Source organism: Corvus cornix, chromosome 11, assembly GCF_000738735.6.
Source record: "Corvus cornix cornix isolate S_Up_H32 chromosome 11, ASM73873v5, whole genome shotgun sequence".
Taxonomy (NCBI): domain Eukaryota; kingdom Metazoa; phylum Chordata; class Aves; order Passeriformes; family Corvidae; genus Corvus; species Corvus cornix.
Genome location: NC_046341.1, coordinates 3,981,206 through 4,008,247, shown reverse-complemented (window position 1 = coordinate 4,008,247; position 27,042 = coordinate 3,981,206). Strand labels below are relative to the sequence as shown.

General features: G+C 38.6%; 1 protein-coding gene across 2 annotated transcripts in view; it reads left to right on the top strand.

Moving 5' to 3' along the window:
• The window catches only part of CDH13 (cadherin 13), a 447,757-nt gene that overhangs the window by 172,000 nt on the left and 248,715 nt on the right, over positions 1 to 27,042 (top strand). For both annotated transcript variants that reach the window (XM_010403504.4, XM_019288275.2), the window contains exon 4: positions 15,927 to 16,043. In XM_010403504.4, coding sequence (XP_010401806.1) covers positions 15,927 to 16,043 — 117 coding nt within the window. The remainder of the gene's footprint in view (positions 1 to 15,926; positions 16,044 to 27,042) is intronic.

Below are 27,042 nucleotides of genomic sequence, written 5' to 3'. Positions count from 1 at the left end.
CTCTTACTTCCACTCTCGCTCTTACACTCTCTCTCTCTCTCTCACCCACTTACTCTCTTGCTTTCTTGGGCCTGCTCAGAGCTGAGTCTGGCAGCTCTGAGCAGTGCCCCAATACCCACGTCCTTTGCAATAAACCGCCTGTGTCCCAAGACCTGCCTATAGAGATCTCTCGTCACCGTCTACGTCCGGCCGTCCCGTAACCTACAATTATTCAGGATAATCTTCAGACAAGCCTATGAAATCCCAGCTGTTTGTTTGGTGCAAATGCAGATCTCCTCATTGAAGTGTAGCCATGCCTGATACCAGCAGAGAGTTCACTTAAAGTCACTGTTGTTTCTAAAGGTAATGAGAATTCCAGTGTATTTCCTTTATTTTTTTTGGAAAGTTTAAATATTACCTCAAGGAGGGGGAGATAGATGGACACAGTGCTGGCAGAATTAAAAATGAATGACAGGAAGAAATTTTGTTTGTACAAATTTTCTGGGAGAAAAATTGGGAAGAGAGGTAAGGGACACACAAGAAGAGAAGTGGAGGATCTTAATGAGAGAACAGTCGTGACTGACAGAAGGGGTCATGAAGAGCCCTAAAATTAAAAATAACAAAGGTGGGAGGAGAGGAGGGCAGAAGGACCTGGATGGAAAATCAGAGCTCAGGGGAAAAAAAAAAAGAAAATACTACATAAAAAAAAGACTCTATCTATTCTTACAGGTTTTCATCAAATTGTTCCTGCCCCCTCCCTCTGTTTTATTTTCCCTTTGCAGCCTGTAGCATGAGTCTCATAAAACTTCACTAAGATTATAATGCAATACCTTGGCACCAATCTCTCTTGTTTATGTGTCCATTAGTTCAAAGCCACAGACAGGCAATTTATTGGGTATGAAAAATGTCACCTATGGCACCCTCATTTGCATCTGAAAATTGATTTTCGTCACACTGGGATTTTAGGACAACCTTTTTTGGCAGCCAACATTGCCACAAAGCATAATAAAAATAATTATGTGACCACAAAAGCAGGTGAGGTTCACTGTAAGCTTTAAGTCTCTAGGGAATTGCAGTTGGCAAGGCATTATTGATGAGCTTGTGATCCTTCTTGGTGATTAAATATTTACACCTAAACTTAAAACATTACTTGTGATTGCCAGCAAAGTGTATGACAACGTAATGGGACTTGATAAGGTTTATTCAAATATTCCAGCATGATAGCAGAATATTAGTGATGCCACTTGAACAACTGAACTATTAATTAAGATTTTTAAAAATTGATAATTACTGAGCTGTGGAATGTTTTTTAAGAAAGTATTGTTAAACACCTTTTGAGGATCAGTTAAAACATGTCACCAGCTTAGCAATTTTGCATGTTCTAAGTCAATTTATTAATTCATTTTCCACTTTGTGATGTGTTTGGCTCTTGGAGTTTGCCAAGTTTTTGTCTCTCACTGATGTGATAGTTAACAAACATGGCAAGAAGTCCCTTTCCATTGTGATACTGAAAAATCCTATTAATTATCAGTGTTAAGTTGTTCAAACACTTTCATTAGTTATTTTGGCAAAACAATTCCCCAGGGTGAGATATATTTATATAACAAATTCCTCTAAAGCTGAATCAACCATAAATGGATTATGCAAACTTGTTTCCTTTCTTGTAGATAGATTGTTTTACAGCAGTGTTCATTATGAGAAAGTCCTTTGCCCACTGTAGTACTTTATCAGCACAGAATAATCTACAGCTTCAGTTTCAATGGTAAAAAGACACCATTCTTTAACATGAATCCAGCTTTTAATCTTAGCCCAGGATGTTGGTTCTTTTATTTTTATTTTTTTAATGCCTGATTTAAAGCACAGGCAAAGGGTGGTGATTTATAAGCTCATATTCCTTAAAGCAAGTTTCTGTATGCAGTTATGAAGGGAACAACATGCTATTGAAAATGGATGAGAATGATCTGACTGAGATGTGTGCTGGAGAAAGGAGGGAGACAAAAAAGTGATTCTCTGGCATTGAGGAAATGTGTGACTTTTTATAGAAACATAGAAAGCATGCAGTGGAGAAATGTGAGGTTATTGAAGCATTTGGTTTTGTTGAAATAAAAATTGATAGCTTTGTTTTCTAAACAAGTTTGTATTTAGCGTTTGAACAGTTCATTAATAACCCCTTGGCATCTGACTGCACTCTCAGAGGTGCCCAGAGTGTGCCACTGCTGCTGGCTGGTTCCGTGCAGCGCCTTTGCTGGGATTGATGAGACAGAGCATTAAACAGCAACACCCATATCTCACACACACTCAGGGCTGTCTCTGCTAGCAGAAGGATGTGATCCTAATCATGGGTTACTCATGGTCCACTCAAAACTGAGCCTGTTTTAAATCAGGGTGGCACAAATATTTTGCTCTGATGTCAGGCTGCAGCTGCCAGGCACTGGCTGTCGTTTGGGACCCACTGGCATTTGTTCCTAGCAAAGATGCCAGCCTGAAAAGTACCAGGGAAAGCCTGGGAGTACCAGGAAAGTTAGTCAGAGACCTTACATAATTAGCAGTGGGATATGTTTCTGTCAGCTACCACAAGCGTCACTAAAAATCAGACCCAGCACTTTTATATTCGCTTGTGACATTAGAATTCAGAAAAAACTTCAGACATAATTTCTTCTTTGCAAATGATTTTTACTGCCCTTGCACTCTGGGTTTGAATTTTTATTGGGGAAAAAAACCCCAACCCTGTTGTTTTCTAACTTTTTCTTCCTTGTTTTATCACTATTTCCTCCTTCAGGGTTAGTTAGGTTCAGCCTTCTGGACTCCGGCTACGTTTTGAATGTGGGATTTATAGTTGGTACAAGTAGCCCGGATCACAGTCTGAGAGTGCTCGGTAACATTGTTTGACCATATTTGGTTCTCTTCAACTGAAAGGACCAGTCTCTGCTGGTAAAATTCTATATTTAGTTTCAAACCAATGATTTTGCTTTTATAAATTGTTGCATCCAATAGAGAGGAAAAATCATTACTATCAGTGCAGAAACACTTAGGCAAATACAAGTGGTTCTTTTACAAAGTTAAAAGCGAAAATGTGTGAGTTTCCAACTCCCTCATACTGATAGAATCAGCAGAAAAATGATTGTGTTGTATTTTATATAATGTGCAGTGAAATACCAATGAATACTTTTTTCTACCTTATCAAATGATACCAGGCTGTTACCATCAATATGAACAAAACTATTTGCTTCTATTTCTTTACTTGCTCAAAATTCTAAAAAAAGAAAAATAATAGTTTACTTGAGCCCCCATGGATTTTCTGACCTACCTACCTATGTTTTAATCTAGAAAAGTACTAATCCCTGGGAACTACTAATCAACAGAAATACTTCCATTGCATGAGTTCTTTTATCTATAGCATGACTATTTCAAACCTCATTCTATCTTTGAAAGTTTTTTTTTGGTTTTTTAATTTATGCCATTACTTCTCCAAGTAGTACAGGCATCACTTCCCATCAAGTCATTCAGATCACAGAGATAACCTTTTGTTTTCATCTTGTGCTCTAAATGTAATAAATCAAATCCTTGCCAAAAGCAAGTTCTGAATTTTATATCATGAAATTTGCATTTCATGCTCTGTTGCTTATTCACAGAAGCCATCCAATCTGAAAAGACAAATAATGCCACATGACTTGTGTAACTAATACAGACAAATGTTTCCAAGCAACTGCCTGAGCAATCTGAAGATCAAAAATTACTCATCTGAAAAACTTGCGTAAAATGGTAGATAATGTATTTGTTCACAGATTTCAGGGTCTGCTAATGGACAGTCTGTAAACTGAAACAGGACCAAAAATGTATCAAATTAGGAATGCTGCAATTTATTAACTTGTCTCTATTAGGTAGCTCCAGCAAAATGAAGCTATTTTAGGCTAAGAAAGTGATACTGCACTTCACTGCTCTGTTCAATGGTCAGGCAAGAGTAGCCAAGCCAGGCCCTTAAGCAAGGTTTGATTTTGGAGCAGGGATACCAAAGGGAATGGTGTGAAAGAAGTTGAATAATACAGAGTAGAATTAATTTTCTTACATTCCTTGGAAATTCTGCACTTTATAGGAGCAGCATGCTGTGTGCATGGTCTGACAGACATAATGGTCTTTGGTCACGTTTTGAGGCAGGACGTTTGTACTTGGCATGTGCAATGAGAACTGAAAAATCCATCTTACAAATTCATAAAGCCATTTAAATACAGTCCAGTTGAGATTCTTCTGGGGCTGGCTGCTTGATGGATAATTATGAGGGGTAGAGAAATATTGCTGATTTACCTCAAGCTGTGAGAACCCAGGTTTTCAATTCTAGAATTGTCCTGTTTAAATTCTAATATGTCAGTAAAGGCAGCAGACATCACAAGTCTGGTTTTAATGACTTCAGTTACTTTGGGAGCAAGAAATGTACAAAAATAGAACTTATTGGACAGAACTGAACAGATATGAAATATGAACAAAAGGTAAAGTGGAAATAAAGGGGTAGATAATCTCTTTTGGTCAGAGCCCAGGTTTTAGAATACATTTGAATGCATCATTTCTTCCTCAGAAACACACTGGATTAGAAATCAGGACCTGAGTGGGGTTTTCAGATCTGTGGAGTGTGAGTGGTAAAATAACAGCATTCACTGGAAGGTCTGTGGGAGCAATTACTAGAACAATAGAGAACCTGTGTCTCCTCTGTCCCCTGTGAACGCTGTGGCTGCTGGGCTGTCTGTCCCTGCTCAGTCACTGCACTGGAGTTAACAAGGAGCACTGGAGTGCTCCAGCCCTGCTCTGAAAGCTTTGAGAGCATCACTTCCTTTAAATAACCTTGGATGCTGCTTCCCACTGCTCAGAAACACAGAGTGGGTAGCCTATGGCCAATGCTACACACACAAGTAGCGCTGGAGTTGCCAGGCAAATGACATGCAGCCAGGGAGTAAGTTTGGATCTGTCTTCTCTTGGCCAGGAAACTTTAATAAAATCTGTTTACTTGGTGTTTGTGTAGGTGGGGACTGTTCTCATACCATGGAGATGCTCAGTTAAAGGTCAGCAGGTGTGAAGTGAGGAATATAAATATTTCTGTGCTCCTCTGGCTGCAGGTTGTTGGGCAAGATGCTCAGATTCAAACATGTGAATTCGAATGATTTACAGTTGGGAGCCATCATGTCACATTTCATGTACTGTAAAGTGTACTTGGCTTTCTTGGCTTTAGTTTCAGCAGGTATAATCCAGAGAAAACAACACCCTCAAACCATTGTAAACTATTATCCTGCCATTTTAGGCTCTTCTCCCTGAAGTATGTGGCAATTAATATTGTTAGCAGCTTGATGTTACAGCTCATGAATCATTGATCTGCTCCAGTATAGCAATTAATTTGCCTCTGATTCCTGACAGGTACACTCTTTGAATTTCCTGAACTAGACTTAATTGCCAGCATGTGATTAAGGAGAAATGTGAGAATCCACCAAGATGTCCAAGCCTGTGTCTGGGTCTCCATCTTACATTTTCCACTTTTCTTCTGGGAATCTTCTGCAAAAAAAGCTGAGCTTTGATTTTCCACCCCAAAATGTATACAGAAAAACCAAAACACTGTTACTATTTCTAGCCAGCATATTTTATAATTTCTGCAGGAATTAAGTCGAGAAGTCAAATTTGAGTGAATGACTGGGGTTTTTTTATGGGTCTTGGAAGTAATAGTTTTTAAATATTGGTTTACTGCATGTGAATTTTTAGAGAGCTTTCACTGAAGTCAGCACTTCACCTGGGTACTCTGTTCTTTAGTAATACTATGTGGGTCTTTGAGACTGTCCAGACCAATGAAAGGTTTGGAACTAAGAGGCATTGTCCTGTGAATTTAATTGGGTCTCTGTGGTGGGAACAAATAACACAGGTCATGTTTAGGTCTTGTATTCTCATCTTTGAAAAATGCAGCCAAAGTGCAGCACGAAGCCCAGCAGCACTCAGGTGATAATGAAGAGCTGTCCACGAGGTGCTACAGCACTGTCTCTTTATTGTGCCACACAACAGAGCTAAGCTCCTGCTGTCAGGCAGTTACTGCCTGTTAATTTGTGTTGAAGAGTAAAACTATAGCCCAAATTGTGAAGTGGGTTAATACACTATGGTTTCAGCTTTTTGGACTCAGGTAATGCCCATTAATTAATTTGTTCTGAGTAGCTGCACCAAGCAGTGAAGTGGATTAATCCACTAACATTTCCTCTTTCGACCAAATTTGAAATCCAGCCTGGTGACTGAGGAGCTTTGCTGTAGCCTGGATCTAAGTGGGCATTTTGTCTTCATCACAGACCACAGCTTCATTTGTCAGCGTGGCAGCTCCTGTAAGGAAAGCTCAGGAAGGCAGCTCTGGAGAGCACCCTGCATGCATAGTCAGGCCTAATAGAATATACCCAGACTTTTTTATTGTGATCTAAACATAATGCAGCCCTGCTCTACAGTCTTAGGCAACATTACCTTTGTTAGGAGTCAGTAGAGGAGGAAAGGAGGAAGGAAGTTGTGCAGGGACATGACTGCAATATTATACATGCAAGAGAGTACCAGTTCTAATGCAAAGTATTGAAAGTTCCTCCCAGTTAAACTGTCCTTGATTGCTCCAACTAGAAACAGACTTATCACACTCTTAACAAAAGTGATCTAGTTTTGTTTTTCAGCATAAGGTAAATGGAAATGTATCCATAACTGGGTCTCCTCTATGTGATTAATGCTGTGCAAAGAGCAGGATTCATCTGGAGGTGCCCAACTGATGCACCTGCATGGGTCAGGTGGCCAAAATATACAGGGCAGGGTGTAGGACATACAGTCAGTGTCTGCACTGTGATTTCTTTGTGGTACTTTTTGTGAAATCTCAGGCCAAGGACTGAATTCCTCATTCCCTCCTGAGGATTTTATAGCATGGGAAAAGAAGGCATTTTTCTGGACAGACAGATTAGTGATAGATGGTGAGGGAAGCAAGAGATAATGTTTAATGTGTGTATCCGTCCAACGTGACATCAATTCTCATTCTAAATAAAGACCTGCTTTTATTTAAAGTGAGAAATAATGACATGGAAGGTCTGGAACCCATGGGTCTGCAGGGAGCTTAACTGGGCTTCTGTGTGCTGTTCCACTCCTGGAATTGCTGCTTCCAGCATGCATGCTGAATTGAAAAGGCCACTGTGGGGATTTGACAGCATTTATGGATTCCTTGAACTGGCTTGTGTGGATGTGCATAGAGAAAAGGGCAGGGGAGAGCCAGATCCTGGAAGTGTTCTGGTGGGATTTCACCAGCTCCAGACTGTTCTATGAGAGATACAAATCCATTGGCTGCAGTACTGCTGGCATGCCTTGTCAGCTCCTGGGGGAAAGGCAGGGGTTAAAATACAACATTATGAGCAACTGCTGTTACCTTTCTTGTCTGTATCTGATTGTCAGATAAAGATCAGGTAAATAAAGCCCTATTTGCTTTGATAATCTCAAGTGGTAATGCCAAGACAGAAGGTACTCATTAAATAAAAAAAAAAGTTTTAAAATATTTTTAAAAAGTAAAATTTGAGATTACTTCAGTTTGGGTAGAGTTTTATTATCAATGTTCACAAGAAACAAACTCCAAGCGAGTGTTAAGGAAGAAATACATGCAAAAGAAAAAGGAGACTTTCAGAATTACACTGAGAGCTGAAGCATGAGAATGTGTGTTGCTATTTGGGAATTCAGGAGGTGACAGGAAGAACAAAGGGACTGTATAGAGTTCAGAAATGAATAGCAAGATAAATAATCACTGTTTGGAATTTGAATTTACAAGGGCACGTAGTGATAGGACAAGAGGTAATGGCTTTAAATTGAAAGGGAGTAGATTTAGATGAGATTTCAGGAAGAAATCCTTCCCTGGCACAGGCTGCCCCATCCCTGGAAGTGTCCAAGGCCAGGCTGGACAGGGCTTGGAGCAACCTGGGCTAGTGGAAGGTGTCCCTGCCCATGGCAGGGGGTGGAACAAGAGGATCTTTAATTTCCAACCCAAAGCATTCCATGATTCTATGGGATGACTGCGGGTTTTTGGTTAAGGGAATAATGATGATAAAGGAATTGAGGGATAATGAGGAATATGTGGCAATAAAACTTTGAAGAAATTGTTGGGGAGCAGGACTGAGAAGGTTTCAGTTGTAATCCCAGCTTGGAACCTTGTAGGAGGTAGGAAGAAATGTGGTTTATGTGTCCATTCAGACAGGGGCCTGGGACTGCAGCTGCTCCATCCATTAAGCAGCACACATGGCTCCAACATAGACTATTTTTGCTTTAGGGTATCATGGAATTGCTTTTGTGCAGCACTGTTATAATGCAGTGAATTCCACAGCACTTAAACCCAGAATATGGGTATAAAATGTGTTTGTTTTCTGCACACACTTACAGCTGCCCTGCAGCAAGACACAGAAAGCCGGTTTTCCAAGGTAAAACAACTTCTGCTATGAATAATATTTTACATAAGAAATAAATTTCTTTATTAGAAATTGTCCTTATATCCCAGGAGGGGAACATGGAACTGCTTGTTCATGGCTGCTTGTGCTATTCCACATTTGGAGTTGTCATTTGCGTGCTACTGATCTGCAGATTTTGTGGCTTCATGTAGGTTATTGCCCCACCAAAAAATTCTTCTTTGACTCATTTATCATGCCCTAGAACTGCGATATGTGTTCTATGTGTTCTTTCTCCTTCCTGGGCATTAAAGAGGCTCTCTTGAGTTTTGGGTTCCTCCAATATAAGCAGAGAAATTAGTCCACTCAGTGGAATATTGAGAGCAGGAATATTGAGAGCAAGAAGTAAAGGCCTTGTGTCCATGCTGTGCAATGTATTTTCCATGTGGCTTTGGTTAAGTCTCAAAAGATTCATATTTTTTAAAGGTTTTAATTACTTCAGATCTTCACTGTGTTTCTGGTACTATTTTCAGTAGCAATTTGGTAGCTAACCCAAAAGCAGATGATTTCATTAAATGAGAAAAGAAAAACCAACCCAAAACCTCCCATTTCTAATGTGAGGTTTTATTACAGGGCACTTTTCTTAAGAATTTTATACCTTGGCAATGGCATCAACAAATGCTTTCCTTATTTCAGTTACATTATTTAAGGTGCTGAGGGTTTTGAGACAACTTAAGGACTTTTTCATTTCTCCTGGCAAGCTGTAAAAGCAGTCTGGTTTTGTTTGTTTTGTAACAAGTGTAAGCACGGCAGAGATGGAGAAAAGGGTATTTTTACCAGTGATAAGTGATGTGTTGCTAATGTATCCTGGTGAAGACAGAGGCAGAAGGTCAGCCCATTGTCTTCCTCCTCAAGCCTGTATTTCAGTGCTGTTTGACAGATGAGGCAGTCAGAGCATATTTGGTTGTTTGTGTATAAGGGACACCTCATTATATTTAATGAGCAGTGTTGAACCAATATGAGATTCCTGTAAGAGGGGGTGATTCACACATAGTTCAAAACGAGAATAACATTCTCTAAATGATGACAAAAAAGCATGAAATGTTAATTTAAAAAAATGTACTATTCTCAGTACAGGTAACTCCCATGGCTAAAGCAAAGTTAATGGTACTTTGTTTTCATCATAGAAAAACTTTTCCCTGCCACAGAATAAGGCATGTGTGTAGATAAATGAAATTTATATTTGGATAGAAACAGGATTTTTCCATCACAAAAGATACTGCAGAAATTCAGGGCAATAATTGAATGAATTATTTCACAAAGCAAAAATTCAGATGTATCTCCACCATAGTTTTTGTCACCTATGCATGAAAAATACTCTAGAATATATTAGCACTAAAATAGTTCTGACTAACACGTGACCAAATGGTTTGAACAAGAACAACTTTTTTCACCTATGCTCTTGACTCCTCCAAAGGTAACAGGAGCCTCCATCCTATAAAAATACCTCTGGCCCAGGCAGATGGATGGCCCAGGAGCAAAGCTGTGGGCTGAGATGACCAGGTGTCTCTGCTGTTAATGAATATATCAGATTGGACAGTGTGAGGCTCTGCCTCTCCCCTTACGGAACAATTATAGGAGTAGAAACACCCAGATTAATTAAATCAAGTTTCACCAGCAATTTCCATGACCCAGATGTTGTATCTGACCATACTTCACAAGCCTAGAAGATTTTGTTCTCTGAAATACCCAATTCCCCTTAGTCAGCTGTATTTTAGCTGGGTTTGCTCTTCACAAGCACACAAAGTGATTTTTAGGGTGAAGTTTATGGGCACTGAGGACAGACTACTTTTGAGCAGATGTTTGTGTGAATGCCGTTGACCTTTACATTTCTTGAATTTATTCATTGAGTTCATTATTTGTTTAAACAGTTGTTCATTAACTTACGAGTGAAGTTCCAGCACATTTCATAGATTTTTTAATATTACTACCAACATGAGAAAATATTTTTTCTGGTTTTGCACATACTTTAGAAATAATTATCTTCAATACTGCTGATAATAACAGTATTCAGGTGATAGAAATAACATACATAAAGGAATTAAGTACTACAGCGCGATTTAAAATTTCAGCTGAGAATTATATAAAAATTGTTTCTTTAAGTTCCCCTGTGTTGGAGGTTTTTCAGCATTTTGTGGAGGTGTTATTTTGTAGGAAAACCAAAATACCTCAGACTACCACATCCCATTCCCTATTTCAAATGAACTTTGCTTGCAACAAGCATCCAATTAATTTTATTTTTCCTATTTAGGACTGACCCCATTTTATACCATCAACCTTCATATATAAAACCAAATAAATGACAAGAAACTCAAGCACTTTTCTGGTCACCATAGTGGATTACAGATTGCCACTCCAGTAGTGTTTCCAACCCTTATTGTGACAAATCGATACCAGAATTCAGCCACCTTATTCCCATGACAAGTTCTAATGAAATTTTCTTTGCCAAGAGTAATGGTTTGTGCTGCTGGAGAGTGACTGGGCCATTCATTCAAATATTCAAGCTCTGCAAGAAGCCCTGGTGAAAAGAAAGAAAAACAAAACAAAGAGGAGAGTTCTCGAGGGATGTAGGGAAATTGCAACTTGCATGGCTTTGTAGTTTGGGAAGACTGGCATCTCTCACTTAAAGTTTAGCCAAAATACTGGAAAAATGAGGAGGCCACGTTTGGTGCTTGTTTATTTTGAACAGAGAATCAAACTTTATTGCCAGTGAATCAGCTAAACTATGGCTGAGCTGATTCCATGTCTAGAAGGGGAAATTAAGGAAGTCAAAAAGAGGGTGTAAAAGTTGGTTATGAAATCGCGGCAGTGAAATGATAGTTGGATTCTGTGAGAAATGAGACAACTCTTAGTTAAAAATTAAAATAATTTATTGAAAACAGAAAAATTGAAAAATTACAGAAATTGGAAAAATATAAAAATTTGGGATCCTATGGCTCGAGAGATGGTATACCCCAGGAGCGCAGGGATTTGAGATCTTCTGGCTGAGACAGCACTAGACCTCAGGTAGAGAAAAAGAACTTGCAGTGCTGGGCTGGCTTTTGGCTGGTCCAAAAGTAAAAATTACTAAAGGCTCCTTAAAAGGAGTCAGGCTTTTAATGCCCAGCACTGACACCCACCACAGCTAGCCTGCAGAGAGAGAGGGGGACCACCTCGCTGTCTCGTTGTTTTATAGTGCCTTTGCTCCACCCCCCAGTCCACCCACAGTCTGCCCACAGCCCGCCCCTTCAGTATAAAGTGATTGGTGCTTTCCCTTTGATGGATCATCTTCGTCCACCAATGGCTCATCATTGTCAGAGGGGTGGTATTAGTTGAGATAAGGGTGCTAAAATGCCCTCATTAAAATTCAGGTTGCCATGGAGCTTGCCTACAGGATAATGGCTATGGGGCTAAAAATAGCTGCTGGCTGTCAGAACTGGGGTTTTTGGCCTTGGAACCAAAGTGCAAGTAAAAACACCTAAAAAAGTATTAAAATACATCCAACACATCTTAAAACACTTGTAAAAGTATACAGTAAACACAGGAAAGATAACTCTTATGGCGTACAGGTGGTTTGAAGTTTGAAAGGGGAGCATAAATTGGGATTTTTAACTGGGGAATTTTTAACTGGGAAGGGTACAACTCTCTTAATAAACTACTTTGAACAATTGAAAACACTGATAATGGAATTTGATTTTTGTATCTGGGCTGATGGGTTAATTTTAGCATCCAATTTAAAAATATTTAACTCAAAATTAATTAATTAAAGCACTTAATATGCAAAGACCAAGCACAAATAGGGATTTCATGTATGACAGATTCTGATCATAATCTACTGACCATGAAAAGTGTATTTCACTGACCATGTGAAATATAATGATCACAAATGTGGTATTGTACTTAAGTAGTAAAAATAACCAACCTGATAGGATTCCTCACCTACCATCTTTGTTTAAAAAAACGCACCAAAACAGTCAAAAAGATTAAACTTTTATTTTTGGTGCACTTTTTTTAGGTAGGCATGTATTCATGATATTATACATATTTTAAATTTTGCCTATGGATGGGTGTTTGTGGGCACACACCTTGATGTTTCTGTATTTCATATGAGGCAGCAGCTGTGGGAGAAGCAGATATGAGCACAGCCATCAGCTCTCTGGGTGCTGGTGGGACACATCCACCTGGGACAGGCCATTCCAACCTCTCCAGGTTCCTGGCATGGTTGGAGTTGTTGTAGCCGCTGCAGTCTTTGATCAGCTGATTCCAGGAAAGATGATAGAGAACTCCTTTGTGGGGTTCACTCATGGAGAGGTCCAAAAGACGGCTCCTGTGATAGTGCCAGCCTGATATTTTAAGAAAATTTGAAGCAAAATTACCAACTCTATCTGGAGTAATTTTATATGCCTTGTGAGTTGCTTCTCCAAGAAATTGCACAGGTGGATCCAGCAAAAGATATTATATATATAATATATCCATCCATGAATGAGAGTTCTTTAGTGCTTTAACTGTTGAGTCAGGTGTTCAGTGCGCATGTAATTTCAGATTCCTTGGCTTCTGCTTTTACACTGACTGAGGATCAAACCTGCAGTTGCAGCTGCTTGGCATTAAGCAAAATGTTTTTCCTTTTTCCCTGTTCTTTACAAATGGGGAAATCATTATGATAACCACAAAGAGCAGTGAATTATTCAACGTGTTGGTGAAGTACTCTTGACCTTTTCTTCTCCTCTGCTTACCTGCATTCCCTAGTGGTGCTTTTGGCTACTCATTTAATCAGTAATTGCTGTTAGACAACAGGGGATGATAAGAAAGAAATCATCCCCAAGAAATCACTATTTAGAAAAACACAGTGAGATTTGAAGTATTAACAGTATGAAACACACTCTGAGAAATAGTTATATTTCTGTGTCCAATCTGCAGAACTTTCTTCTCCATAAAACAGGAAAATTGTCTTAGAAACAAAAGACAATAATCTTTACTATTTTTTTGTTCTGAATTTCTGCTCAGAAATCTGGATTTAAAGGCCTTAAGTCTTACCATCCTACTGCTTTCCTTTAGAACTTCACTTTATATTAATGACTCACTGAATATAATTTGGGTTTTCCTTCCATTTGAGAACCTTTGGGAAAGTGGAAGGATAACCTGTCATGGGAAAGTGATGAGTTAATTGCTTATGGGTCTATAACTACAGCAACTGTGGGACCTAGGTATTGAACAATCTGGAAATTCCTTTTGCTCCTCAACCTATCACAGAAAGAAATGTGACACATTCAAGGCCATGTTGGATGGGACTCTGAGAAAAGTGATGTGGTGGGTGATGTCCCTGCCTATTGCAGGTGGGACCAGATGGCCTTTAAAGGTCCCCTTCAATCCGAACCATTCTATGACACAAAGATAAGCAAATCTAGATGTGTTCATTTGCAAAGACCTGGGAGTTCTGCCCTACATCTTCCTGAGTTGAAGGAAGACCATGACAGTAGGAGCAGGAGTGAAAGGTGTGCTCAGATAAATGCTACTGCTGCTGAGCTAAAGAACTGGGATTTCCTTATGGACATCCTGGGAGTCGCTATTGCTCCTCAGGATCACCTCAGGCACGTGTCAGCCCATCTGTGTTTACAGTGTAAGTGATTTTGAAAGCTTTACTGCCTGGTGCATTTGCCTTTGGTCAGGATTCAGCTCTTTTCACTTGACACTTCAAATGTTTTTATCTTGAACTTTCTCATGAATTTTTATTAAGGAAAATTCTCTTGGGAGAGGAGTTGAAAGACAAAAAAAGGGACCCGAGTGGCCTTCAGACTGAAAGATTAGAGAGAAATGGCAAAGCCTTTGGGAGAGCTGGGAACTCTACCAGAGGGAGCCTTAAAAAGTTATGAAAATTGGCAACATTGCAAGAAGAGATTCTCTGCATGGTTCCCGCTGCTCTTTGACTTTATCATGACTAAAGCAAACTGGTGAAAACTTGAGTTTCCCTTGCAGCTGCTGTTTGTTGTCAAACTTGAGAAATGATGATAAAACCTGTAGAGGTAGAGCAGAGTTTTGTTGGTGAGAGGCTCGTTAGACGGGAGGCATTGAAACAGATGGAGGCAGCAGCAGCTTGTGGAGATCTTGGCTGATGGATCCAGATTTTGCCACCAAGAAAACTCATTCAGCTCTGAAGTTTTATAAAATTACAGCCCAGGAATGGAGCTTTCCTTATGTAATGAAGAGTCAGTTATTAAAATGACAACATGGATTCCAGAGCTGTCTGAAAACTTAGGGGTTTGGAGTTTCTGCATTAAGAGAGCAAAGTGTTATCTGTAGGATATAACTGCCTGATTGGAATTAGACATTTAATTCAACCTGTGATTTTTTTATAAAACTCTCATGGCAACCTGAATGAAAAGCAGTGATCGAAATATTTTTCAGTTTTACAGTTCCCAATACACTACAAATCTGTATTTTGTTGTTGTTGTTGGGTTTTTGTTTAGTTGGTTTTGTTTTGGCTTGTTTGTTTGTGGGTGTTTGTTTGTTTTGTGGGGATTTTTGTTGTTTTTTTCTCTTCCAAAAGAATGCTTGGACCATGGGGAGAGCTTTGGGAGATAGGGAGAGGCTTTTTCTGACCTTGGTAGTAACTGTGCTTGGAGAAGAGAATTGCAGACATTGTAGGGGGAAGCAAAGGAAGGAGGGTGGTCTCTAGGAAGCTGCAGCTCCTGCAGAGAGAGCACTGAGTGGATCAGAGAGCAGAAGGGAAGAGAGCAAAGGTGTGGTGGGCAGAGTTTTCCAGGGGCCAGAGGCCACTGTGGAGAGTTCATTGTAGCTCATAAAGTGCTGAGCTCCCTGAAGCTCAGATAGAAAGAAACACTCCAGAAAATGCATCAGAAAAAGAAGTCTTGTGTATAAACCACTTCTACTTTTGTTCTTTCTGACAGCACAGCACGAAGTTTTTTCTAAGAGAAAGCAAACCCCAACACAAAGCTCCCAACAGCAATAACCTACTAGCTCATATTTTAAGTTACACCTGGATTTTGGTGTCTAATTTGAAGTTACAAGCTTTTGGTGTTTATTGAGAGTTCATTACCTGCAGACTGTGTTTGCAAATTCACTCTAAATTCTGTTTGATTGAAAGCCTGGACTGAGAAGTGACTGAGTGTGGATGATGTGAAAATTATGTAAAGACATTTGAAGTGGTTTTTACTGGTCTTGTGCAAGTATTTGAGGTAACCCAGACCTTGCTTAAGGCTTATGATTTAAGCAGTCATCAGATTAGGATTACAGACACACCTGCTTCGGTTTATAACTTGTTTACATGAGTACAAAATTAATATGGGCTGTCTACAGTTACTGAAATAAGTGCAGCAACCTGAGAGATTAAATACATGGTTTGATATATTATCACTAATTGCTGGAAAATGTATAATACTAAACTTAGAATCTGGTGGTTCATGGTAATTTTGACTAAAGATGCAGGGAAAGGGAATAACTACTGAATATTTGGAAGCTTTTCTAACTGGTCTTTTTCTTCTTTAGGAAATCTTAAAACTAGAAGGCAACCTTGGAATTCCAAGACAAAAAAGGGCTATTTTGGCAACTCCAATATTAATTCCTGAAAATCAAAGACCTCCATTCCCCAGATTAGTTGGCAAGGTAAGTCAACAAAAACTGGATTAAATTTTGGTATTAAGTAACTGACCTATTGCTCTTATAGTTCTGCAGTGCCTATCACATTGGTAGTAATATCCCAGATTTCTTCCCACCCTCTTCCATCCCTTCTGCTTGCGAACACTGAATTTTTGGATCTCAGGCAGTCTGAGTGGCTCTGTAGAAGTTCCTTCATTAAGAAATTTTTATTGGGAGTTTAGTATGAGAGTTCTGGTAACTGAGGCTCCTTAGGCACAAGGACACAAACCTGGCCCTGTTTGTGCTGCAATGTTTCCCTGGCAGCTTGTCATTCCTGAAGTGCTACTTGGGGATCACGAGCGCCTTAGAGGATGTACAAACACAGAAATGTGAGAGCATCTGGCAGGCTATTTTTCAAAGGCCCTGAGAATCCTGTCCTCAACTAATGTTTAAATTATAGGAACTGCAAGAGATCAGCACCTTGAAATACTTGGAGCTGTCATAATTTTTACAATCCTTTATGTTTTTTTTTTCATCATAGCTCTAATTTAGGTATCCAGATGATTATTTTGGCTGGAGTCTATTGCAAATAGAAGGAGAGATTATGTATGTGTCAGGGGATACAAAAATTTTACAGGTATTTAAAATAATGGAATGACATATTCTAGGTCAACTATGGTAATTTGCGACTGAATGTTCAACAAAGCATAAATCAAAAGGTTTGGAGTCTCAGACATACTGATGGTAGGGAAGAAATTCAGTCAAAATCAGTGCTGAAAATAAAAGCAATTACTTCAGGTCTTTTTGACTTGTCACAGATCTTCATAAGATACACTCTGAGGTCTTCCTAACTACAATGAATGTCTGTACTAACCCGGAGTACTGGTTCCTGTACCTGTTTCAGATCCTGTGCAAACTGCAGAAAAAGTTGTTCATCTCCCTCCCTCAAATTTAGAGGTTTATTGTCAACTTTCCATAGCTCCATGAATTTTAAAAAAATCACTTAGTTGCTCACTTCTGTAAGGTGTGAGGAATGTGGTTATTTCCTCTTTCAAAATATTTTGGGGCTCATCTTCAGAAGCCTCAGCAGGGCACCACATGGACTGATGGATCACAGCTTTTGCTGGGCATGGATTTCTCTTGAACCTCAGCTTTGCCATCTCTGCTCTACTGTAATCCTTGCAGAAGGACATTGCAGATTAGCTGTGCTTTCTGTGGTGTTTTAGGAAAGAGAAAAAACGTCCAGAGAATGAATAAAATGCAGGTTATAATAGAATTTTAAAAATGAGAAGGAATCCTGACTGAATGAAAGAGATGATAGTGATAATTTCAGATATGACTGTTCTGTTTGATCCTGCCACGTGGTCCTGTTTGGATGTTCACGTGGAAGTCAAGTTTGCAGTGTTATTTTCCCTTTCTTTCTTATTTTCCCTTTCTTTTCCCTGCTTTAGAAAATTACCAGTGTAGTTTATTCATCTCTCCTGACTTCCTCTTGCTTTCCACCTCATGCTGTGTTTGCTGGAGTTGCACAAGTTGTTTGGAAGTGATTGCAGCAGCCAACAGGTGAAATGCTGATTAGCACTTAATGGGGAGCAGGGCAGATATGCAGAAAGAAGAGAGCAAGGGGAGAACAATTAATTGAGTTTTATCCCACAGCTAGGAAACAATACCATACAGAAAAAAAAATAGGGATTTTAGAGGACTTCATTAATGAAGTTTGGTTTTTTATGTATATATCAGGAAGGAGATACTGCACTGGACAAGTGAAAACACTGTTTTGTTCAAATTAATGACAAAAACTCCAATTAGTATTTAGCTTAACAAGGAAGTACATGTGTAGAGTCTGTTCTCTGTGCTGTTACTGGCTTTCCAGCATTCCCACTCAGGAATTGGATTATTGCCTTGCTGTTTCCACACCCTTCACTAGGGTAGGTCTTAATTAAATAACTATCATAGACATGCTGTGTTTGTAGGTGGAGGAATCTCACCTTTTAGCAGGATTTAAGATTTTGCATATCATGCTTCGTGCCTGAGGGAAAACACTGAGAATAAAATATTTTAATACAATCTGGATAGTGTGGGCCTTTGTGACCAGATGGCCCAGGCTAAAACTCTTGACTGTTATTGATGTGTTTTGTTTAGCTCTTGCTGATAGAGCACAGGGATATGATAGTCAGTTTTTAGTCTCTCTCCATATGTTACCTTTCCAGTTTATTTGTCCACATCAAGTCAAATGAAGTACAAAACAGTGGGATGCAGGATTATTTTGTACTTACACTGACAGGTTATTCTCCACTACACCATGGAAATGTTTTCTAAGACACTCTAATGTTTAGAGTGGTGGTTCTGTGCATCTACACAACAGTCTTTTGGCAACTGTGGTGATGATGGTGCTTTTTGAAATTTAATCCTCACACTAAATGCAGAGCTCAAAGAGCAGGAAGGGAATTGTGGAGATGGTCAACAAATCCCAGCTCTTTTTCCACACATTAGAAGAGGACACCTGCAAAGTGAGACTGTGTTCATCCAGGTTTAGAGGCTTTGCCCTGCATGTTATTGATGAAGAAATGGTGAATCAAGGATTCCATTCTTTCATTTAAAGGAATTGTCCTGCATAAGAATAAGTATTGTAATTGTTGGCATGTAAAATCTGGAAACCATGAGTGGCCTGGTGAAAATTGGCAGGACATTTTATGCTCAGTGAAGGGCAGAACACAGAGAGACGTACACAGGAGACTGCAGGAAATTACTGAATAAATTAAATGCAAAACTTTTTTTTCCCATAAGAAATTTTTCTTATGGTTATATGTCTGTTTTTCTTTTTGTAAGGGGAGTGGGGATGAAGCAGGTATTTTGGATCAGAAACTACCTATACTTCCTGCCTCTGATCTGACTGTTAGCTGCAGTTACATGGCAGGATTGATCCTAGCAAAAACTCAAGACTAAAAGTGGTCCAGGCTTGCAAAAATCTTTAAGATCTATGAGGAAGTGGGTTTTTTTTTTCCTCCTCTGAGATGTGAATTTAAGGCAAAGAGCAAATGCATCTTGTCTGTTAAAGCAGCAATAGAAAAACTCTTGAAGAGGGGAGGAAGCTGAAGAAAACTGGATGTAAAAAGCTGCTGGAAGTTTGCTATTTTTGAGTGGCTATCTTAGTGCAACTATTTATATACAATAAATTATATGCTTCACAGAAGAGAATTGTCATGGACTAAAGAAGCAGCTGTAAAAAATGTCAAACTTCAGGCAAAAAATTGAAGTGTCAAAAGAGATGATCATGATCTGCCAACCTGGGAAGAGAACCTAGAGAGAAGGTTCATAGGCTAGAGGAAGACATGAGAAACACAGGAGAGGAGCAACAGTGAAATAAAAGCTGAATTAGGAAGTGCTTTGGTCCCACTGGAAGATTAGGCAGAAAAAGAGGCAGAGTCTAAAGGGAAGGGGAGGAGGAAAGGACCTGGCAAGGATGGGTGTCCGAGCCTGGAAGATAAAGCTGTGTGCTCACAGAGGAGAGAATGATGTGCAGAAAGAGGAGCAACACCTCAAAACCTTTCCAACACCACGAGAGAGATCTGTGTGACTGCTTATCCACTGCTCAGCTGGGAAAGGTCTGAATCCCAATTCTCAGCCTGAATCTAAAATGATGTGGAAGCAAGAGAATGTATTTCTCATGATGGAACTAGACAAGGGTCTACAGGAAAAATCTACTGGATTTTTAAAAATTATGTTTTAATATCCATTCGCTTGTTTTAAAATCTTCACCATGTCAAATGCAGTGATTGTGCTCTGCCAGAGTATGCTCAGAAAACAGGACATGGTCATCAGCAAGAATTCTGACTTGTCCAGAAGATGAGAATGTTTGGGTGACAGCTGAAGAAGTGCGTGAGGAACTTTGTCAGAGAGAAGATGGAATTACAGAGGCACAAGGAATTCCGATTTCTTGAATATGTCTGATGGTTTATAAGGAGAGCATTCTGCTAAAATATATCTATAATTCCATGTGGGAAAGGCATATCCACAGAGGAGGATATAGAAACAAGAAGCAAACAAGGTAAAAAAGTGTACAGGTGGAGAAGGGTGTTATTTATGTATAGTACTTAGGCAATAAATAAAGCTCTTTCAAATCCATCAAGAAACAAAGATTGGGTTTAGAGAAAAATCACGTTGTGGTAGAGCTACAGTAAGATTGGGCAGAAATATATATGAGCTCAATTTGTTTGGCCTAGCACAAGCATTTTCTGTAAATCCAGGTGATTTAAACAAAAGGAATACACTGGTGTAATGACTAATGGATATAAATTTTGGCATAAGATTAAAAGAAAAGTTTCTGGTACCCGGAGAAGAGGAATTAATTTCCAACAGCAGTACTGAGGAGGGAACACAAAATTTGATAAATATGTGATCACAGTTGCATAATACAGCTGCTTCTGATCCTGACAGAACAGACACCTCGAGATTTTCTCCCACTCTGGTGCTCCTGAGGATGTGTAAGACCCTGCTGAGCTGGGCCTGAACGGGCGGCTGGAGATGTGTCAGAGTTTAACATCTGATTAAATTCATGGCTTGTATGGAGGAAAGGCACAGTCCTGACCTTCATGGAAAAACACCAACCTACCTCAGAAGGAAAGTAATGAAAGGAGCAGCACTCCATTAAATTAAAGGGCTTTCATTGCAAGTACATGAATTATTAAGCTACAGCATATTAATTTTCATTAAAGGATATGTATTTGATGTCCTAACAAACCATTAAGTGAAAACAGCACTTTAAATTTGTTGCTTTTTTCTGAGAGGTCTCTCTCCAACCTTCTCTTTTTTAAGAATACTGACATTCACATAAGCAATTCCAACAGAACACATTTGTTTTCTTTCAGCTGATAGAATTTTATTGAAAAATTTGTTAGAATTCACTTGTTTACTTAAGACTTTCAGAAGAATCACACATGAGTTGTAAAAACTGGAAAATAATAATTTACCATTATTTTTCAGTGTTTGATGTTGCTAATAAGAATAAAAGAATTTTAAAACATTTGGGGAGTACTTTCTAATCTAGTTACTATGGTTACAAGTTTGTTGGAGATAAAGCAGTTATATGGCAATGATGGAATCGAATTTTCTGAACAGTATTGATATATCCAGTACCTAATTTCCTGCTTCATAATAAATCATGTTAATGACCTGAAGGAAAGCAGCAAACAGAAGAGATTTTCTGCTCTAAAGCTGTTCAGCAAAGTATGCTGCAGTTTAACTGCCACACTTTGTGTTAACCTTGGTTTCAGAACTTGGTAATTTTAAACTGTGTTGCGAATTAAGGTAGAGGTGAGAAAAAAATCTGTCCTGCCAGAAAATTGCGTGTGTAAAGTAACTAAGATGAAATAAAACCCTGGCAAGCAATTTTTCATTGGCCCACTAACTTAATTGTAGGTTCAAATTTAAAATGTTTGGATTATTTTCAGACATAACAACCATCTCACCTAATGATGCCCAATGTTAGACACCTTTCCATGATGTTGTTTTTCTTAACTGGTTAATGATAATCACCTGTGAAAAAACAAACCTGAAGCATCTCCCCAAAAGTCCAGGCCCATTCCATCTTTCTCACCCCAAATACACTCCCAGGCTGAGGTTTTAAGGATCATGTGTAGGGTGTGAGTCTGTTCCTGGTTTTACTGTGAATGGGGAGCGACATTGACAGCAGCAGCCAGAAACCCCCCTGTAGGGATGGAGAATAAGAATGGCCATCCCCTAACTCCATTCCCTCTGGTTTTCATGGAACCAGACTGATGTTTTGATAACTTTCATCTTTACAGTCTTCCAGAATGACCCTATTATCCTGAGTTGACTGATGGGAAGTTGTTGTTTTCCGCTTTGGCTTTCTTTCTGTCTTGTTTTAATTCAGTTGTTTGGAATAACCACTCAACCTGCCCAGTTTCTAGAATCTATTTTCTTATTGAATGTATATTTTTGAGCAGAAACTTGGTCTCTGCATTCTTAGTAGGGCCAAATTTTAAACTTAACAAGATGTAGATCCTAATTCTGTAATCTTGGATTGGTAGAACAGGATATTTGGACCCAGGATTTCTGCTTTCTTATTCCCTTTAATTTGTAAAGTTTCTTCCTACAAATCTACTTAGAGTAACACTTTAGTTTAAGTGGGATGAGAGATGCACCAGACTTATCCAGCTTTATTTAGCAGAGTGCTGTGTTAATATGTTACCAGTAAAAACATAAAAACTGCATAATATCAAAGTCAGGGGAGAGAACACAACCACAGAGCTTCCTTTAAATCAATTAAGATATTTATTTGATAGCTGTGAACTGATTCATACTGCTTCAAATGTGATTGTTTTCCTGTTCTATTCCAAATAATTCCTCTGGTTTCTTGTTATACAGTCAGCTGTTAGCAAGTTTATAATATAATATAAAGCAATATCCAAGTGAATGACATTTTAGGAACAAAATTAACTTATCCCTGCCAATTTGCAAACTAAATACTGTCATACTGTCAACTTTGGTGCTTTCATTAATGAAAGACTTTAATAAAGGCATTTTGCAGACTGGTCTGGCGACAAATTTGATATTACCAGCTGTGGCTTGTTAAAATGGTATTAAGTAAAGATGGTTGGCAGAGCATTTCCAGAAGGAAAAATTATATGTATTACATATGGCTCATCTGTAAGGTGGAGTAAATAGCTGTCACTCAGGGAACAACAGTAATTTTCTTCCTTCTCTCTGACTGCTGATTCTCTTCAATGGTTAATTGAAGAGAATTTTAACCTTTTTGTGTTTTGCCCTTGCTTTTATCATACATGGATGATTCCTGGGTTGTTTTTTTTGGGTTTTTTTCTTGCATTTTAGGGTGATGTATAGCAAGAGATCAATGGAGTGAATAAAGGAGTACGATGCCATTATCCATAATGACAGCTGTGTTTTAATTCAGGAAACATTTTCCCTTCTCATTTCCAAAACATCTGGTGCTCTTTTCCAGCTGCCCTCTAAAGGCACCTTTTTTAACCTTTCTGGTTTATCATCTTTTTCATTTACTGTGCAACCCTGTTGGCTGAATTCAGAAATGGACTCCGTGAGCCATAGTCTACAGGGCAGAATCATGGAATGCTGAGGTTGGAAAAGATTGCTGGAATACATAATTTTGAAGTTAATGTCATTCTACTCGACCTATTTTTCTTTCAGGGTCAAATATATTAAAATGTAAATTATTTCATTGCAATCAATGATTCACTGTTGCCCTAAAATTTTTAATCACAGAAACCCCTCTATTAAGCAATTTCCTTTTGCTTGTGTTTGGAAAAGAAGACTAGTTTGACCACTCCACTTTCTCTAAAATGACTCACAAAGAGAAAAATCACTTTCTGCCACTGAAACTTTGCTTAAACAAAGGCAAATTAAGAATTCAGAGAACTGTATTTTTGGATTAGCCTGCTTTCTGAAGTTCTGTATTTAACTTAGCAAGAGCCTTGATTTTTGGTTTGGCCACGATGTTCCTTAAAATTTCTCAGGCTGTTTATGAAGTTTTGGTGATTATTAGAATTTACACCTTTGGAGTTTAAACACAGGACTCATGCCCTCCATGCTGTATTTATATGCACATAATATACATATATATATAGATATATACACACACACATTCCAGAGGTGCACAGCAATAAATGACTTGTACAACGTATTCAGACTTTCATGAACTCTCTTGGTCAGTGCTGTTGGCTTTGTAGGTGTTTTTCTCCCATTTTAATCTATAAGTTGTTGCTGTGAGTTCTTCTCACTGTCATTGGAAAGTCTCCCAGTTTCAGCTGCTTTTCTATCCACAAATATCCATTGCATTGCTGCTCTTCCATACTTTATTTTCCTGCCATGTTTCCATCTGCTTCATGCTCCTGAAGAGCAGGTGGATAACATGGGATAAATATTTATACAAATTCTGTCAAAGAATTGAAGTGGCTGTTAAAATATTTGCACAATTTTGCCGGGGCATTATTTTAGTAATGTTCTTTAACTTGAGTTGCAGTTTAAGACAAGCCTTTGTAAGCTTGTGCTCATCCCTCAGCACGGCCATGGAGTCTGGAAGGGCACACTAAAGCATTTCACTTTCCTGTATCACTGCCTGACCCCAAGCACATTGAAGCTGACAGAAATTCTCCCATCAAAGTGGGAAAGGATTTTTGATAAGGACAACCCTCCTGGGAGATTGCAGGGGGAAAAAAGGACCCTTGAAGGAAGTGTGAGTTATGCTGATCATGTACATATCAAATTCTACTTTATTCTATAAATTTTTAGGGAAAAATTTTAAAGTGCACTTGGCAAACAGGATTTTCATCAAGGTTCAAACAGCTTCAGAAGTTTTTCTTTTCATTTCTACAAAGCATGGACGAAACTATTAAGCTTACATTTCCAATTGAGCTTGAGAATGGATTTGATAATAGGAATCTGTTCAACAATGAAGTCCAGAAATTGAAAGTAGTAGTGATCCCTATAACCCAATAACATGTGTCTTAATATATTTTTTACTTATTGGAATTGAAAAAAAAAAAAAAAAGCAGTGTAGATGTAGCTGAGCTTGACTACAGCTTGAATTCAAGGACTATATTAATTTAACAGAATTCATGTCCAAGCCTGATTTACAATATACTACAAGTATTTCATGATAATTGAAGTGATGAAAGCTGGTTTCCTACAAATAATAGTTCCCTGCAACAAACCCAGGTGCTCTTATCCGTGATAGCACCTTGAGCACAATGACCTTAAATAATTTCCTCAGCACCATTGGGGTTATTTTCTGCCTCCTGACATTTCCAGCTAGGATAAAAGGGAGCAAATCCTGGAGCTGCAGTTGACCTGAGCAGGCAATGAATATACATGTGAAAAATGGAAATTCTTGCTTCCATTCTGTCTCTGCAGGTTCCAATAGGTCTCTTCAGTCTGCATTGCCCCGATTTTTTTGGAACTTCTAGGAACCTTGTATGCTGGATGTTTTTTGGTCAAGTTTGGTTCAAAATAACCAAAATACTTTAAATGGATCATGTAAATGTTTTTTTTCTTTTTTTCAGGAGATCAGACTAAAGAATCAGGTGTTTAGCAAAACAGCCTGTCCTCAACAGATCCTTTTCTACTTGACAAGGAAGCCCTTAAATGTTCCTAGAGAAGCTGTTGTAGGGTTGGAATAAGAGTTAAATCAGACACATGGAAAAAGCAATGTCTGCAGTGGGCAACTTGCTAATTATATAAAAGAAAGACTGTGAGGATCTGTATGAATTTCAAACAACAAAATGGGCAATGCAGAACATGTTGAAAGTGTGCAAATAGGAAAACATAGTGAATCAACTCCATCCAGTATTACTGTGCTGTTGGGCAAACCTGAATTTGCTGAGGGTCACTGGAACATGAAAATTAATTTGAATTAATAGAATTTATTATACATGGATTATTTTCTTCAAACTCCTATACTATCATTATTGCATTAAGTAATTTTCTTATGAGAATCCTAATTGTTAGTTAATAAATCATATTCTTTTTTCTTTAAAAAAAACCCCCAATAATAATTTAAAAACAGAATAATGAAACAATAAGGCTTTGGAAAAAAAAAGTGTAATTATCTGTTAATGAGAAATGTTAAAAACCACATATTTTTTCCTTTAGGGGATGACTGATGAAGGATGTTCTTTGTAAATACTAGAAAGTTACTTTTGTAAGTAGTAGAAAATTGATTGTGTTTATCCCCAAGATTCCAGGAAGCTTGGCAATTCCAAACTCTTCATCTGAAGAGGTACAGATGTGGTTCAGAGTCACCTGCTATGAGTTCAGGATGTGCTGCTGCTGTTTGTGCCCACCAGCTCTTTTTCTCATGTACCAGAAAACAAGCTTTGACCACATTTTTCATGTTGAAAACTCCCATCCCGAAGAGCCTTTTAATTCTGGGAACAAATGAAGCACATGTTCCCTGATGGTAGCTTCTGTGTATGCATAGGTGTGTATAATTTATAGCAGGTGGAGACAGGTACAATCGAGTCCTGTGCAGCAGAGCCAAGAACAAAAAATAAATTCTTCTTCACATGCTTTTCAAAAGAACAGTTTTCTAAAATTTTTATTGGACATCAGAGTTAATTAGATTTTTAGAACTAGATCAAAATTTCCCCGTCAGCTTTTTAAATCAAAGACTAGAGGCAAAATACAGCTCAGTTGTCATTTTTTGTCCTTCATTCTCTCAAGGAGGGACTCCCTGTTACTTGTGTAATGAACCATGTAGATCCTTATGCAGTAGCTTTCAAAGTAAGAAATTGTTATGTTGAAGAGAGAGAGAAAAATTATCTCATTGCACAGAATTTAGGAGCAGGATCTGCCATTGGTTTCAGTCATGAATTTACTACAGTCAGGAGATTTTGAGTTTCATAGATCTGGGTGACAACCAAATACCTGGTAAGCAGTTCGTACAAACAGTTTTACTTCTGTTGGAGGATCAAAAAGACTGTAAGAGAGCTCTTCATAATCCCCAACCTCCCTTCAAAAAACAAAAGTCCTGTCAAAGTGGAAAACTATAAACTACCCGTAAATACTTGAAGTATTTTAGAAAGAAGGGAGGCCGTGCCACACTGCAGATGTTCTCACTGAAGGAAGGGGACAGGAGTCTGAAGGAGCATTTCCAAATGAAGTCTCAAAGGAAATGGATTCAGAGCAAAAGAGAAAAAAATGAATATTATAAAATAGGAAAAAAGCAAGTTTATAGAGAGTTCAAGCTGGGATTTAACTCCTGGCTGTGGCATGTAACTACTCCTGCCCCTTGGCTTCACTTGCTCTGGAATTTGGGGGTCTCATCCTTCCCATTCTTTTTAAAAAGCACCCTTGGAAGCCTTGAAAAATGTTTGGAACTAGAGCCCACTGAGTGCCATTCCTCCACCAGGCAATCAGTCAAAGCCAAGCTGTAGCAGTCACTGGAATAGATAAACTTTGGAACGATCATGAAGTGAACAGTCAACATGGATCTTTCTGAGGCAAATCATATTTCCTAAATGTATTAAGATCT